This window comes from Morus notabilis, unplaced genomic scaffold (assembly GCF_000414095.1).
Source record: "Morus notabilis unplaced genomic scaffold, ASM41409v2 Scaffold304, whole genome shotgun sequence".
Taxonomy (NCBI): Eukaryota; Viridiplantae; Streptophyta; class Magnoliopsida; order Rosales; family Moraceae; genus Morus; species Morus notabilis.
The window spans coordinates 156202-168775 of NW_010366882.1; the positions used below are offsets into that span (position 1 = coordinate 156202).

The 12574-nt window shown below is 40.8% G+C and overlaps 1 protein-coding gene, 1 non-coding gene and 1 pseudogene across 2 annotated transcripts; 2 read left to right on the plus strand and 1 right to left on the minus strand.

Moving 5' to 3' along the window:
- The first annotated feature begins 2715 nt into the window (after nt 1-2715).
- Nucleotides 2716-3756, plus strand: LOC112094126. The gene has a single exon (XM_024174274.1). The coding sequence runs from the start codon at nt 2716-2718 to the stop codon at nt 3754-3756; it is 1041 nt and encodes a 346-aa protein (XP_024030042.1).
- Nucleotides 3097-3203, minus strand: LOC112094130. Its single transcript, XR_002903376.1, has one exon. It is a non-coding gene; the product is annotated as a small nucleolar RNA R71 (small nucleolar RNA).
- A 129-nt stretch (nt 3757-3885) lies between the features above and the next one.
- Nucleotides 3886-7772, plus strand: LOC112094127 (annotated as a pseudogene).
- Nucleotides 7773-12574: the final 4802 nt, after the last annotated feature.

The following is a 12574-nucleotide window of genomic DNA, read 5'->3' on the forward strand; positions in this document are numbered from 1 at the left end:
TAATACATTTTGGCCAAAACTAAAAGAAAAAGAAAATGAAGCCCATCAGCAGCCCAGCCGTCCGCTAGCCGAGCCGAGCCGCGCGAGCCTCACCTGCGCTGCCACGTGTCGCCGTCTGGTGCGTCACAGGTCCGTGGGACCCAGCTATCCCCGCGCATACGCGCGCTTGGCACTCACAGCCTTCCTACCCGGGCGAGTTCTTCTCACGCGTGCACCAGACACGTTTCCTTTCTTCCTCCGCGTGGGCCTAGCTGTGCAGCAGTTTCTTCATCTCCACAAATCAGCGAGCGCCACGTGTCGCAATTGATGCAGCTGTCGGCCATTTCTTCATTTCCGTTAATCACAGTGCGATATGTGTCCCACCCGTTTGGGATTCGTCAGCCAGCGATCCGTTTTGGTTCCGTTGGATGGTTTCAGCATTCAATCTCAGATTAAAGCCTTGTAAATCCAATTTATGGACAAAACGTCCCTTTACATTTTATTTGCTGATTACAACATTTTTGCATGCCCAGAAATTCTATAAATAAGGCTTTTGTTAGGTGTGTTAGGTTGTTGAATTTGAGCCTAAGTTTTTACACATTTTCTCTCATTTTCTTACTCTTATTCTCATATTTTCTTTTTAGAATTTTGTGAGAATTATGTGCAAGCTAGGCTAGAGTTCTTTGGTGAGGTTAGAGAGAAACCTATATGTAAAGTGATCTTGAGTGGATTTTGATTCTCCATTTGTTCTTCAAAGTTTATATATTTGAGTGATTAATTTTCTTCTATCTTTTTCTAATTTCTCATATTGATATATTCTATTGTCAACTTTTATATAAATATAGTCAAGCTCTTTTTATGTGATTGTTGCATGATACTATATATTGGTAAGTATTGTTTTACGAGTAGTCTTTTTCTGCAATATTGCCAACGGTATATTGTCACTTTTAGATTTTTCATAAGATAATTTTTCCTAATACTAAACGTAAGAATTTTACTCACTCGAATACATTTTAGTTAACATGTTCTTCAAATAATTATTTTCTGATTGTTAGTTTGGGATGTGAAACTTTCAATTGAGTAATGTCAAAGATCAAAATCCATTCGGGTGAACAAAACATATAAGGGAATCTCGACGCCTTACCGGTTTTAATTATATAATTTTCTCATACATTTTTCTTACGCTTAAACTTCTCAACAAAAATTTCATTCTCTTTTATTTTTACTTTATTATTTATCTCCTAATGCTTTTTATTTACTAATCGTTTCTTGTTTAATTTGTCACTTTCTCGTGGGATCGACCGTCTTAATTGTGCTACAATTGACCACTTGTTTTGTACACGTTTGGGCGTAACTAAATTTTGGCACCGTTGTCGGGGAGGTGCGTCAACAAGATTGTTCAGTAGATAATTAGCCAATGAGCTAAGTACTATTAGTCTTTTATTTATTTTACTCTTTTTGTTTGGCACGTTTAAAAAAAAAAAAAACATTTGCTTTGTCGTATTGAATTTGTGGTCAGTTTTCAGTTTCCTGCAGTTTGTTAAGTTTTCTTCATTAGTTTGTTAGGTTTTGTTTTGTCTTATTTTGTTTAAAAAAAAAAAAAAAAAAGACTTTCTACAACTGCAACCTTTACTTTTTACATGCCCGTTTGAAGCCTTTGGTCTTTTCCTTTGATTTAACTCCTCAACCTCATTAGTGTGCACTGGTTAAGACGTTTCTTTAAAAAAAAAAAAAAAAAAAACCTTTTTGACAGCATCATTGTATTATTTGTTTAGTTTAGTTCGTAAGTCAAGCTTTGTCAAATACATTTGTGTCACTCTCTTGTGTATTCTGTTTTCATTTTCTTTGGTTTTGTCTTTTAGTGGTCACTTAGTTTTTTTTTGTTTTTGTGTTTTTCATTAGTTAGTGTGTGCGTTGTTAGTAATCATTAGTAGTTTAGCTTTTCTTCCATTTAGTAGTTGTTCGGCAGGTTAACTTTTGTGTATTGAACGTTGAATTAGTTTTTCTTTGTCCATAGTTCCGTTTGTCTAATTCTTGGTTTCCATTTTTGTTATTAATTTTTATCAGTTTCTTTATTAATTTATTTTTGTAATATTAACTTTCTCCTTTATTTATTTCTTAATGGTCTTGAATAGTCTAATTTAATTTTTCATTCATAATTGGTATTAATTTTTAAGTTGTGATTTTTAGGACTTTTAGGTGACCAATTTAGACATTAAATTAGGACTCTTGATTTCTCATAATTTGTGTAACCTTAGGTTTTAGAATAGTATTAACTTAGGGTACTAATATCTAATATTTAACATTTCATAAAACACGTCATAAAACTTAATAATTTTTTCAAGCAATTTTGTGGAAATGTTGAAAGGTACAAACGAAGGGAGTTCTGCCTAGGAGGCTGGTTCCTGTTAGCGTTCTACGCTACCAGTCTTTCCTGGGAACGTTACTCTGTCTAGGAGGTTGGTTTTTAAGGAGGCTTCGCCCCACCAATCTTTCCTGGGAGCACTCTTGGGGGTTGCGATTCGCGATTTTACATTATTGTTTTCTTTGTTTAAAAAAAATCAAAAATTAAAATAATAATAATAAAAAAAAGTGAAATGTTGTAGAGTGAATGAATCGTTATAGAGACGAATTAGGGAGATTCGCAAGAAGACCGGAAAATCATAGTGAAGTTTCTTCCCACACGTCTAGTCCTCCCTCGACCCCGCCTCATTAGCAGTTGGAAATCCATTCGTGATGGCTCAAAACGAGGAGGTCCAACTGAAGACGTTGAACGATTATCTTCACCCTACGCGTACGGCCACACCGTCATGCGTAATGTTTCCCCCTAATATGCCGAATTTGGATTTCAAGCCGGGCATGATCCAACTCTTGCCGACCTTTCATGGGTTAGAGAGCGAGAATCCATACGTGCATATTAGGGAGTTTGAAGAAGTGCTGGCCACTTTTCACAACCGAGCTGAAGCTGCGGACTCTGTGCGATTGAAATTCTTTCCTTTCTCTTTGAAGGACAAGGCTAAAAGCTGGTTGTATTCTCTGCGACCTAGGTCTATTGGAAGTTGGGAAGAAATGGCGACAACGTTTTTCAACAAGTATTTCCCTCACCATAAGACTAATGGTCTGAAGCGACAGATCTCGACCTTTACCCAGAAGGACAGTGAAACTCTATATCAAGTTTGGAAACGGTTCAAGGATCTGTTAAATCAGTGTCCTCACCATGGTTACGAGAGTTGGCGCCTCGTCAGTTATTTCTACGAAGGACTTACAATCCGAGAACGCCAATTTGTGGAGATGATGTGTAATGGTGAGTTTCTCCAAAAGGACCCCGAAGAGGCTTTTGAGTATCTTAATGAGTTAGCCGAGAAAGCCCACACATGGACTGGTCCAAGTGCTACTGACAGCACCAATCGGTCCCGACCAGCTGGAATCTATCAACTAAGGGAAGAGGACAATCTTAAAGCCCAAATTGAGTCTTTGACACGACAAATTGAGATCCTCAAAACCAAAGAAGGTAGAGGAATTCACATGGTTGCTAGGGCAAAGATACAAGAGCCTTACTTTGTTTGTGGAGGGGTGGAGCATCTAGCTAAGGATTACCCTGCTTACAATGAAATGGGAGGGGTTTACAAGGCGCAATGTAATGCTTTAGGGACATACAACAAATCCTTTTCTAACACATACAATCCTGGCTGGAGTAACCATCCAAACTTCAGTTGGAGAGATTCCAACCAAGCGCAACCATCAGGAGGACAATGGAGAATTGACCAGCAGCCGTAACCACCAAAGGCGTATTCTGCACCTCAATACAATTCACAACAGCCAAGGAGTTCTCTTGAGAACACCTTGCAATCTTTCATGGAGGTGCAGAGTAAGACGAATAAGAAGTTTGAGTCACTTTTCACGCAAATGGTGGAAGAAAGTAAGGAAATGAAGAGTCAAATCATGAAGCTGACTAGAGCTTTGGCTGTTCAAGAACGCGACAAGTTCTCTTCACAAGCTCAGTCAAACCCAAAGGGTCAACATATGACACAAACCTCATGTCCTGATAATCAAAATGTTAAGGAGGTGAATGCCATCACTACTCGTAGTGGTAAGATTTTGGAAGAACCGTCAACAAGTGCCACCACTTCGAGTAGTAAGGAAGTTGTCCCTAAGAAAGATGAGCCAATGAATGTTCCAGTAAAGGTGCCTTTTCCCAAAGCTCTGCGTCTAATTGGGAAAGTATCGGAACACTAAAGTGAGATCCTAGAGCACTTGACTCAAGTGAAGATTAATCTTCCGTTGCTTCATGTTATCAAGCAAGTGCCTGCTTATGCTAAGGTTATCAAGGATCTATGCACTATCAAAAGGAAGCACCATGTCAAGAAGACAACATTCTTGATAGAATAGGTAAGCGCGGTGATCGACCAGAAAACACCGCCCAAATACAAGGATCCCGGTTGTCCCACAATTTCCTGTCAGATTGGGACATATGAGTTCAGCCAAGCTTTGCTTGATCTAGGAGCAAGTGTTAACCTCATGCCATATTCTGTCTACTCACAACTTGGTCTTGGAGAAATTAAGCCCACATCTGTGGTTCTGTAGCTAGCTGATCGATCGATTAAGAAGCCTCGGGGGATAGTTGAGGATGTTTTGGTTCAAGTTGATAAGTTCTATTACCCCGTTGACTTTCTAGTCTTGGATACTCAATCCGTGGTGAGTATGGAGTCCAAGATTCCCATTATCCTCGGAAGACTTTTCCTTGCTACGGCCAATGCTCTCATGAACTGTAGGAATGGTCTGATGAAGATATCCTTTGGGAACAAGACTTTGGAGGTGAATGTTTTTCACGTTGCAAAGCAACCACGTGATGATGACGAGTGCCACCAAACATTTCTGATTGACAGACTTGTCTCGGAAGAGGTTCAGCTGTGTAGCAATTCTGATGATCTTGACAATTTCCTCCGCATTTTTGAATCTGAGAGTTCCGGTCCTTGTGAGTTGGCCAACAACGTTGTCATTTTTAAAGACTCACAAGGCAGAGGAACTAAGTTTTGGCAACCACGCTTTGAAGAGCTACCTCGAGAAAAAGAAAAGCCAAAACCATCCACCGAAGAGACCCCAACACTCAAGTTGGCTCAACTGCCTGAGGATCTGAAACATGTCTTCCTGGGAGTTGGTGATACCTTTCCTGTTATCATTTCGTCTAAACTGGATGCATTCCAAGAGCAGCGGTTAGTTGACATATTGCGTGAACACAAATCGGCATTAGGTTAGACGATTGCTGACATTAAGGGTATTAGCCCCTTAATTTGCTCTCATCACATTAACTTGGAAGACGAGGTTAATCCATGAAGGGATCCCCAAAGGAGACTGAACCCGACAATGAAATAGGTCGTGAAAAATGAAGTCTTGAAGCTTCTGGATGTATGAATCATCTATCTAGTCGCTGATAGCAAGTGGGTCAGTCCAAGTTAGGTAGTGCCTAAGAAGTCAGGGGTGACAGTGGTGGAAAATGAGAAAGGGGCTCTTGTTCCCATAAGGACTGTGACAGATTGGCGCATGTGCATTAATTATCGAAAGCTAAACGCCGCCACCCGCAAGGATCACTTCTCGCTTCCATTCATTAACAAAATCCTAGAACGTGTGGCTGGTCATCCTTACTATTACTTTCTTGATGGCTACTCAGGCTACTATCAGATCGAGATCACATTAGAGGATCAAGATAATACTACTTTTACCTGTCCTTTTGATACTTATGCTTTTCGGCGTATGCCATTTGGGCTGTGTAATGCACCAGCCACCTTCCAGAGGTGCATGATGAGTATTTTTAGCGACATGGTCGAGAAGTGTATGGAAGTGTTCATGGATGATTTAACCATATTCGGCGACTCCTTCAACTCGTGCCTTCTTAACTTAGAAGTTGTTCTGACAAGATGTGAAGAGAAAGGCCTTGTGCTTAACTGGGAGAAGTGCCATTTTATGGTACCATCTGGCATAGTCTTGGGGAATATTATTTCTAAGAGAGGGATTGAGGTTGATCAGTCTAAGATTGAACTCATCTCCAATTTGCCCACCCTAAAAACTGTCAAAGAAGTTTGGTCATTTCTAGGGCATGCTGGTTTTTATAGGAGGTTCATCCAGAATTTTTTAACGATTTCCCATCCATTATGTAACCTCCTAGCCAAAGATGTCATTTTTGAGTGGAAGCCTGAGTGTGAGACTGCTTTTCAAATGCTCGTGGTGAAACTGACTTCTGCCCCCATCATTCAGTCACCGGATTAGAGCTTACCATTCGAGATCATGTGTGACGCAAGCAACCATGTTGTTAGGGCTGTCTTAGGTCAGAGAAGGGAGGGGAAGCCCTTTGTTGTGTACTACGCTAGCCAAACTCTTAACAGTGCTCAAATGAATTATTCAACCACTGAGAAAAAGTTACTCGCTGTAGTGTTCGCACTTGACAAGTTCCGTGCGTACTTGTCGGTTCACCTATTACTGTCTTTACAGATCATTCTACCCTCAAGTATCTCCTTTCCAAAAAGGATGCTAAGGCGTGATTAATTCGGTGGATCCTTCTGTTGCAGGAATTTGACTTGACCATTAATGACAAGAAAGGTGTTGAGAATGTTGTGGCAGATCACTTGTCTCGATTAGACTTTAAAGACTCTACTGATGCCCCTGCCATTCGATATGACTTCCCTGATGAACAACTTTTCGCGGTCACTAAGCTACCTTGGTATGCTCACATCGTCAATTACTTGGTGACCGGCGAATTTCCTTCTAATTGGAATGCACAAGATAAACGCAAGTTTCTAGTCGAGGTGCGTAATTTCTTTTGGGATGATCCGTACCTGTTTAAGTACTGCCCTGACCAAATCATGAGGCATTACATTCCAGATGACGAGATTCTTAGTGTTTTGAACTTCTGTCATAACGATGCCTGTGGTGGTCACTTCTCTATGAAGAAGACTGCCGCAAAAATCTTATAGTGTGGTCTTTATTGGCCCACTTTGTTCAAAGACACTAATGAGTTTTGTCGTTCATGTGTGAGGTGTCAAAAGTTAGGTGCCCTGTCTCAACGCCATATGATGCCCTTGAACCCAATTCTTGTGATAGAGATATTCGATTGTTGGGGGATAGATTTTATGGGATCATTTTCACCTTCTTCTAGTTACCTCTACATTCTCCTTGCTGTGGATTACGTTTCCACATGGGTAGAAGCCGTGCCGTGTCGAACCAATGATAATGCGACAATTGTGAAGTTCTTAAAAGAGAATGTGTTATCTAGGTTTGATACTCCGCGTGCTATCATTAGTGATCAAGGCACTCATTTTTGCAACTGAACTTTTGAAGGTCTTATGAGAAAATATGGTGTCATTCATAAGGTTACAATTGCCTACCATCCACAGACTAATGGTCAGGCTGAGCTAGCAAATATGGAGATTAAACAGATTCTGGAAAAGATGGTAAATCCCGACCGTAAAGATTCTCTTATGAGAAAATATGGTGTCATTCATAAGGTTACAACTGCCTACCATCCACAGACTAATGGTCAGGCTGAGCTAGCAAATAGGGAGATTAAACAGATTCTGGAAAAGATGGTAAATCCCGACCGTAAAGATTGGTTCTCACGTCTTCTTGACGCTCTATGGGCATACCGTGCTACTTACAAGTCCCCTATTAGGATGTCTCCCTACAGGCTTGTCTTTGGGAAAGCCTGTCATTTACCTGTAGAGCTCGAGCATAAGGCTTATTGGGCTATCAAAGCCCTGAACTTTGATTTTAGTTCTGCAGGAATTAATCGCAAGCTCTAGCTGTCAGAAATTGAGGAGCTAAGAAATGATGCTTACGATAATTCCAGGATCTATAAGGCAAAGATGAAAGTGGCACATGATAAACAGATCCTGCGAAAGAACTTTGAGCTGAATCAGAAGGTGCATCTCTATGACTCCCGTTTGCATCTCCACCCAAGTAAGTTGAGGTCACGGTGGACTGGTCCATTTTTGGTGAAACAAGTTTTTCCCAACGGTGCTGTCGAGGTCGAGGACTCGAGTGATAGGAGAGTATTCAGAGTCAATGGTTAGAGACTGAAGCACTACATTGAGCGTGTGAGCCAGGCTGAAGAGATCATTCTCGAGGCTCCGGTTTACCAACCTTGAGGAGTTTGTTTCCAACACTTTTGTATCATATTTTTGTTTCTTTGTTTCGTTTGGTGTGTTTTGTGTTCTTTTATTTTCCGTTTGTTTTTGTGTGATTTTATATTTGTTTGCGTGTTTTGGAGAATCAGTTCAGGAGGCTCAGCTTAGTTCCAATGTTCATCATCCAGGTGTTCTCTTTGCATATATTTTTAGACATTGAGGACACTGTCTGATTTTGGGTTGGGGGTGGTGAGCATATTCATGTGTGAGATTAAAGTTTGTCTTGTTGTTATTTTGGGTCAAAATTTTTGCGAGATTATTTGAGATTAATTTTTGTCTTGTTGTTATTTTGGATCAAATTTTTTGTGAGATTATCCGAGTATGATTTCAAAATGTTTGGGTTGAGTCATTTTTTGCTATCTTAATTACCAAGAAATGATTTCCAGAGTTATTTTTGAGCACATGCCAGACCTTGTGGTAAGATGGTTGTTAACACATTTAGTTGAGAAAGATTCCCGAGTTTAAGTTTTTCATTTTTGGTGAGTTGTGAGAGTTGAGAAAACAGCTTTTTGAACTTTCATTGATATTTTAAGTTGGTTGATTCATTAATGGAGCACCATTACTTGACTTGTGACATTTGCTTGATGGATGATTTTTGGTTAGGAATATTTTTTAGAATTGAGCCATGTGTGGTAAATATTTATCATTTTTCTTTTAATTTTCTTGTTAAAAAAAACAAAAAGAAAAGAAAAGAGCAAGAGCATCATTTTATCATCAATGTTTATGTAGTTTGGTTACACTCACGTCTTGTGTTGCATAGCAGTCAGCTAAAAGAATGCCTTACTACATCAGCTTCGTCAAATGTATGTTGTCTCTAACAAAAAAACAAAAACAAAAAACAAAAACAAAAAAAAAAGAAAAAAAGAAAGACAAGGAAAAAAGTATGTATATTTGTTTGTATTTTTTTGGCTTTTTATTTGTTTATGAGATCTTCTTTTTGACCAGAATGAAATCCCGAAAGCTTGTTTATAGTTTGAGTGATGGATTGTTCCAGATATGTGATTTGCCTATCATTTGACCAATGATTGTTTATTAGCTTGTCCTTAAAATTGCCTTCTCTCACTTGAGCGTTGATTGATTGACTTCCAACATCATGAGTGAAAAACCCTTTGCATTAAAATATTTCGGACACCCATAAGGTAAATGGAGTTGAGACTTTTTCTTAGTGAGTTTTTCGATGCTATTTGTATTATGGAATGTGGTAAGAGGGATACGGTTTGGTGCACACACACACGACTCTGGAGTTATGACTGAAGTAGTTTTGATAGCATTTTCTGATGACTTACTAATGTTTTGTTTGATTGCTTAGGTGATTTTGCTAGTTTTGATTTGAATTTTCTGCTTGACATGATTTTTCTTTCACTTGAATTGCTAGAGACTAGCAATAAGCTGGTTGGGGGTAGTGATAAGTGCATGAAAAAACACTTAAATTGTACATAATTGCTAAATAAATTAAGTTTTAATAGAATATTTTTGTGAAATTAATATTTTAAGGAAGTATTTGATTTTAATTTAATTTAATTTGTTTTGTAGGGCAATAAGACATTTTGGCCAAAACTAAAAGGTTTCCTTGCTTCCTCCGCGTGGGCCCAGCTGTTTCTTCATCTCCATGAATCAGCGAGCACCACGTGTCACAATTGATGCAGCTGTCGGCCATTTCTTCATTTCTGCGAATCACAGCGCGACACATGTCCCACCCGTTTGGGATTCTTCAGCTAGCGATCCGTTTTGGTTCCGTTGGATGGTTTCAGCATTCAATCTCAGATTAAAGCCTTGTAAATCTAATTTATGGATAAAACGTCCCTTTACATTTTATTTGCTGATTACAATGTTTTTGTATGCCCAGAAATTCTATAAATAAGGCTTTTATTAAGTGTGTTAGGTTGTTGAATTTGAGCCTAAGTTTTTACACTTTTTCTCTCATTTTCTTGCTCTTATTCTCATATTTTCTTTTAAAATTTTGTGGGAATTATGTGCAAGTTAGGCTAGAGTTCTTTGGTGAGGTTAGAGAGAAACCTATATGTAAAGTGATCTTGAGTGGATTTTGATTCTCCATTTGTTCTTCAAAGTTTATATATTTGAGTGATTAATTTTCTTCTATCTTTTTTTAATTCTCATATTGATATATTCTATTGTCAACTTTTATATAAATATAGTCAAGCTCTTTTTATGTGATTGTTGCATTATACTATATATTGGTAAGTATTATTTTATGAGTAGTTTTTTACTGTAATATTGCCAACAATATATTGTCGCTTTTAGATTTCTCATAAGATAATTTTTCCTGGGGCACCCCCGGGATACCCCAGGGCATCCTCGGGGCACCCCCGGGGAATCCTCAGGGCACACCCGGGGCACCCCCGGGAGACCCCCAAGGCACGCCGGGACACCCCCAGGAGACCCCTGGGCTCCCCTGGGGCTACCACGGGGCACTCCCGGGACACCCCGAGGCACCTCCAAGGCACCCCCAGGGCACCCACGGGCCCCCACTGCCGGTGCACCCCCGGGTGACCCCCAGGAGTCCCCCGGGAAACCCCCGAGACACCCCCGTGAGACACCCGGGACACCCTCGGAAGACCCCCGGGAGACCGCCGATAAACCCCCAGGAGACCCCCGGGACACCGCCGGGGCGCCCCCACGGATCCCCCGGGGCGCCCTTTTTGCACCCTCGGGCACCCCCCGGGACACCCTCGGGACACCCCCGGGGCACCCTCGGGAAACCGCGGGGCACCTCCGGGGCACCACCGTAGCTCCCCCGCGGCACCCCCGGGAGAACCTTGGGAGACCCCCGGGAGACCCTCGGGAAACCCCCAGGACACCCATGGGAGACCCCCGGGTCACCCCCGGGGCACCCTTGGGAGTCCCCTTGGACACCCCCGGGGCCCCCTGGCCCTTAGGAGACCCTCAGGAGACCCCAGAGATGTTATGAACCCCGCCAACAACGTGATGAAATCCGAAACTAAATATGGAATTACGATTCAGGATCTATCAAGAATTGATTGAAATCGCAACCCGTTGCTTAGCTAAGCAAGAACCCTTGTATGGTGAAGACGCGACAAATGAGTATGGAAAAGCCGTTTGATAAGTCAAGTTGAACGCCACAAAGAAACCTTGATAAGTTCGGAATAGTTTCTTCAAGAACTCAAGAAGAGTATCTCAAAATGTGAATAAAACATCAAAACTATTTTATTAATCGAATTTCAGCCTTAAATAGCTGAAAATAACATGAAGAGTTTTAAAATTGTGAAAGTCCTAATCTACCCTTAATGAGGTAGAACGCCTAAATGAATATAAACCTAAAAACAAGATGAAACACGCCTAAAAGCTTATCCTTGGGAAGGAATCCGAATTTGACTCCAACTTCTTCCTTCTAAACGCCTATTATGGAATTTAAATGTTTAACTTAAAACTTAAATCTAAAAAGAAAAGATTGTGATGAAATCAAGTCTCTATCCGCAATCTTAACTTGATTCCTGGCTAGAAAACACGCCTACATCCTCTTGGACTCCCCCTTGCATGTGTATCTTGGAATGACATGCAAGTTGGATCGTGAGTATTCCTTGCATCCCTTATGTCCTCATCATTGCCCCCCCTCTTGAAAAGGATTTGTCCTCAAATCTTCACCTACATCAAAAGGACTCAAGGCAATAACATTGAAAGTAGCACTCACATTGTCTTGTTCTCTTATGCTCTTTTGCTTACTCAATTTTTGCAACCTCACTTGGTCGTCATAGACTTGTTTTGGGGTCAACGGAACTAGAATGATGGTCTGTTTGTTGTGTGTGAATGAATACTTATTGGTGAAGCCATCGTGCCGCACACGCCGCTCAAATTGCCATGGTCTTCCGGGAAGGAGATGCCCCGCTTGCATTGGTACTACGTCGCACAATACTTCATCCTCATACTTACCGATTCAAAACAGTACTACAACCTGCTTTGTAACCCTCACTTCACCGCTGTTATTCAACCATTGTAGCTTGTAGGGATGAGGGTGCTTAAGTGTTGTGAGCCCTAGCGTTTCAACCATGGAAGTACTAGCAACATTAGTGCAACTACCGCCATCGATAATAACACTACAGGCCTTGTCTTTCACATGGCAACGAGTGTGAAAGATGTTCTCCCGCTGTGCTTCCTCTTCCTCTTCTTTAGCTTGCATGTTTAAGGCTCGACGTGCCACTAGCCCAAGCATCTCCCCATGATCTGCCCCGTACTCTTCTTCTCCTATGAGGGCGTCCTCCAATGGTGGCATATCCTCTAGATCATCTTCATCTTTCAAATCAATTTCTCCATTATCCCGGATCACCATAAGTCACTTATTTAGACATTGGCTAGCTATGTGTCCTCTTCCCTGACATTTGAAACATTTAATCTCACTAGAACGAGTAAAATTAGGGGCTGTTTTACCTTGAAAGGCTGTG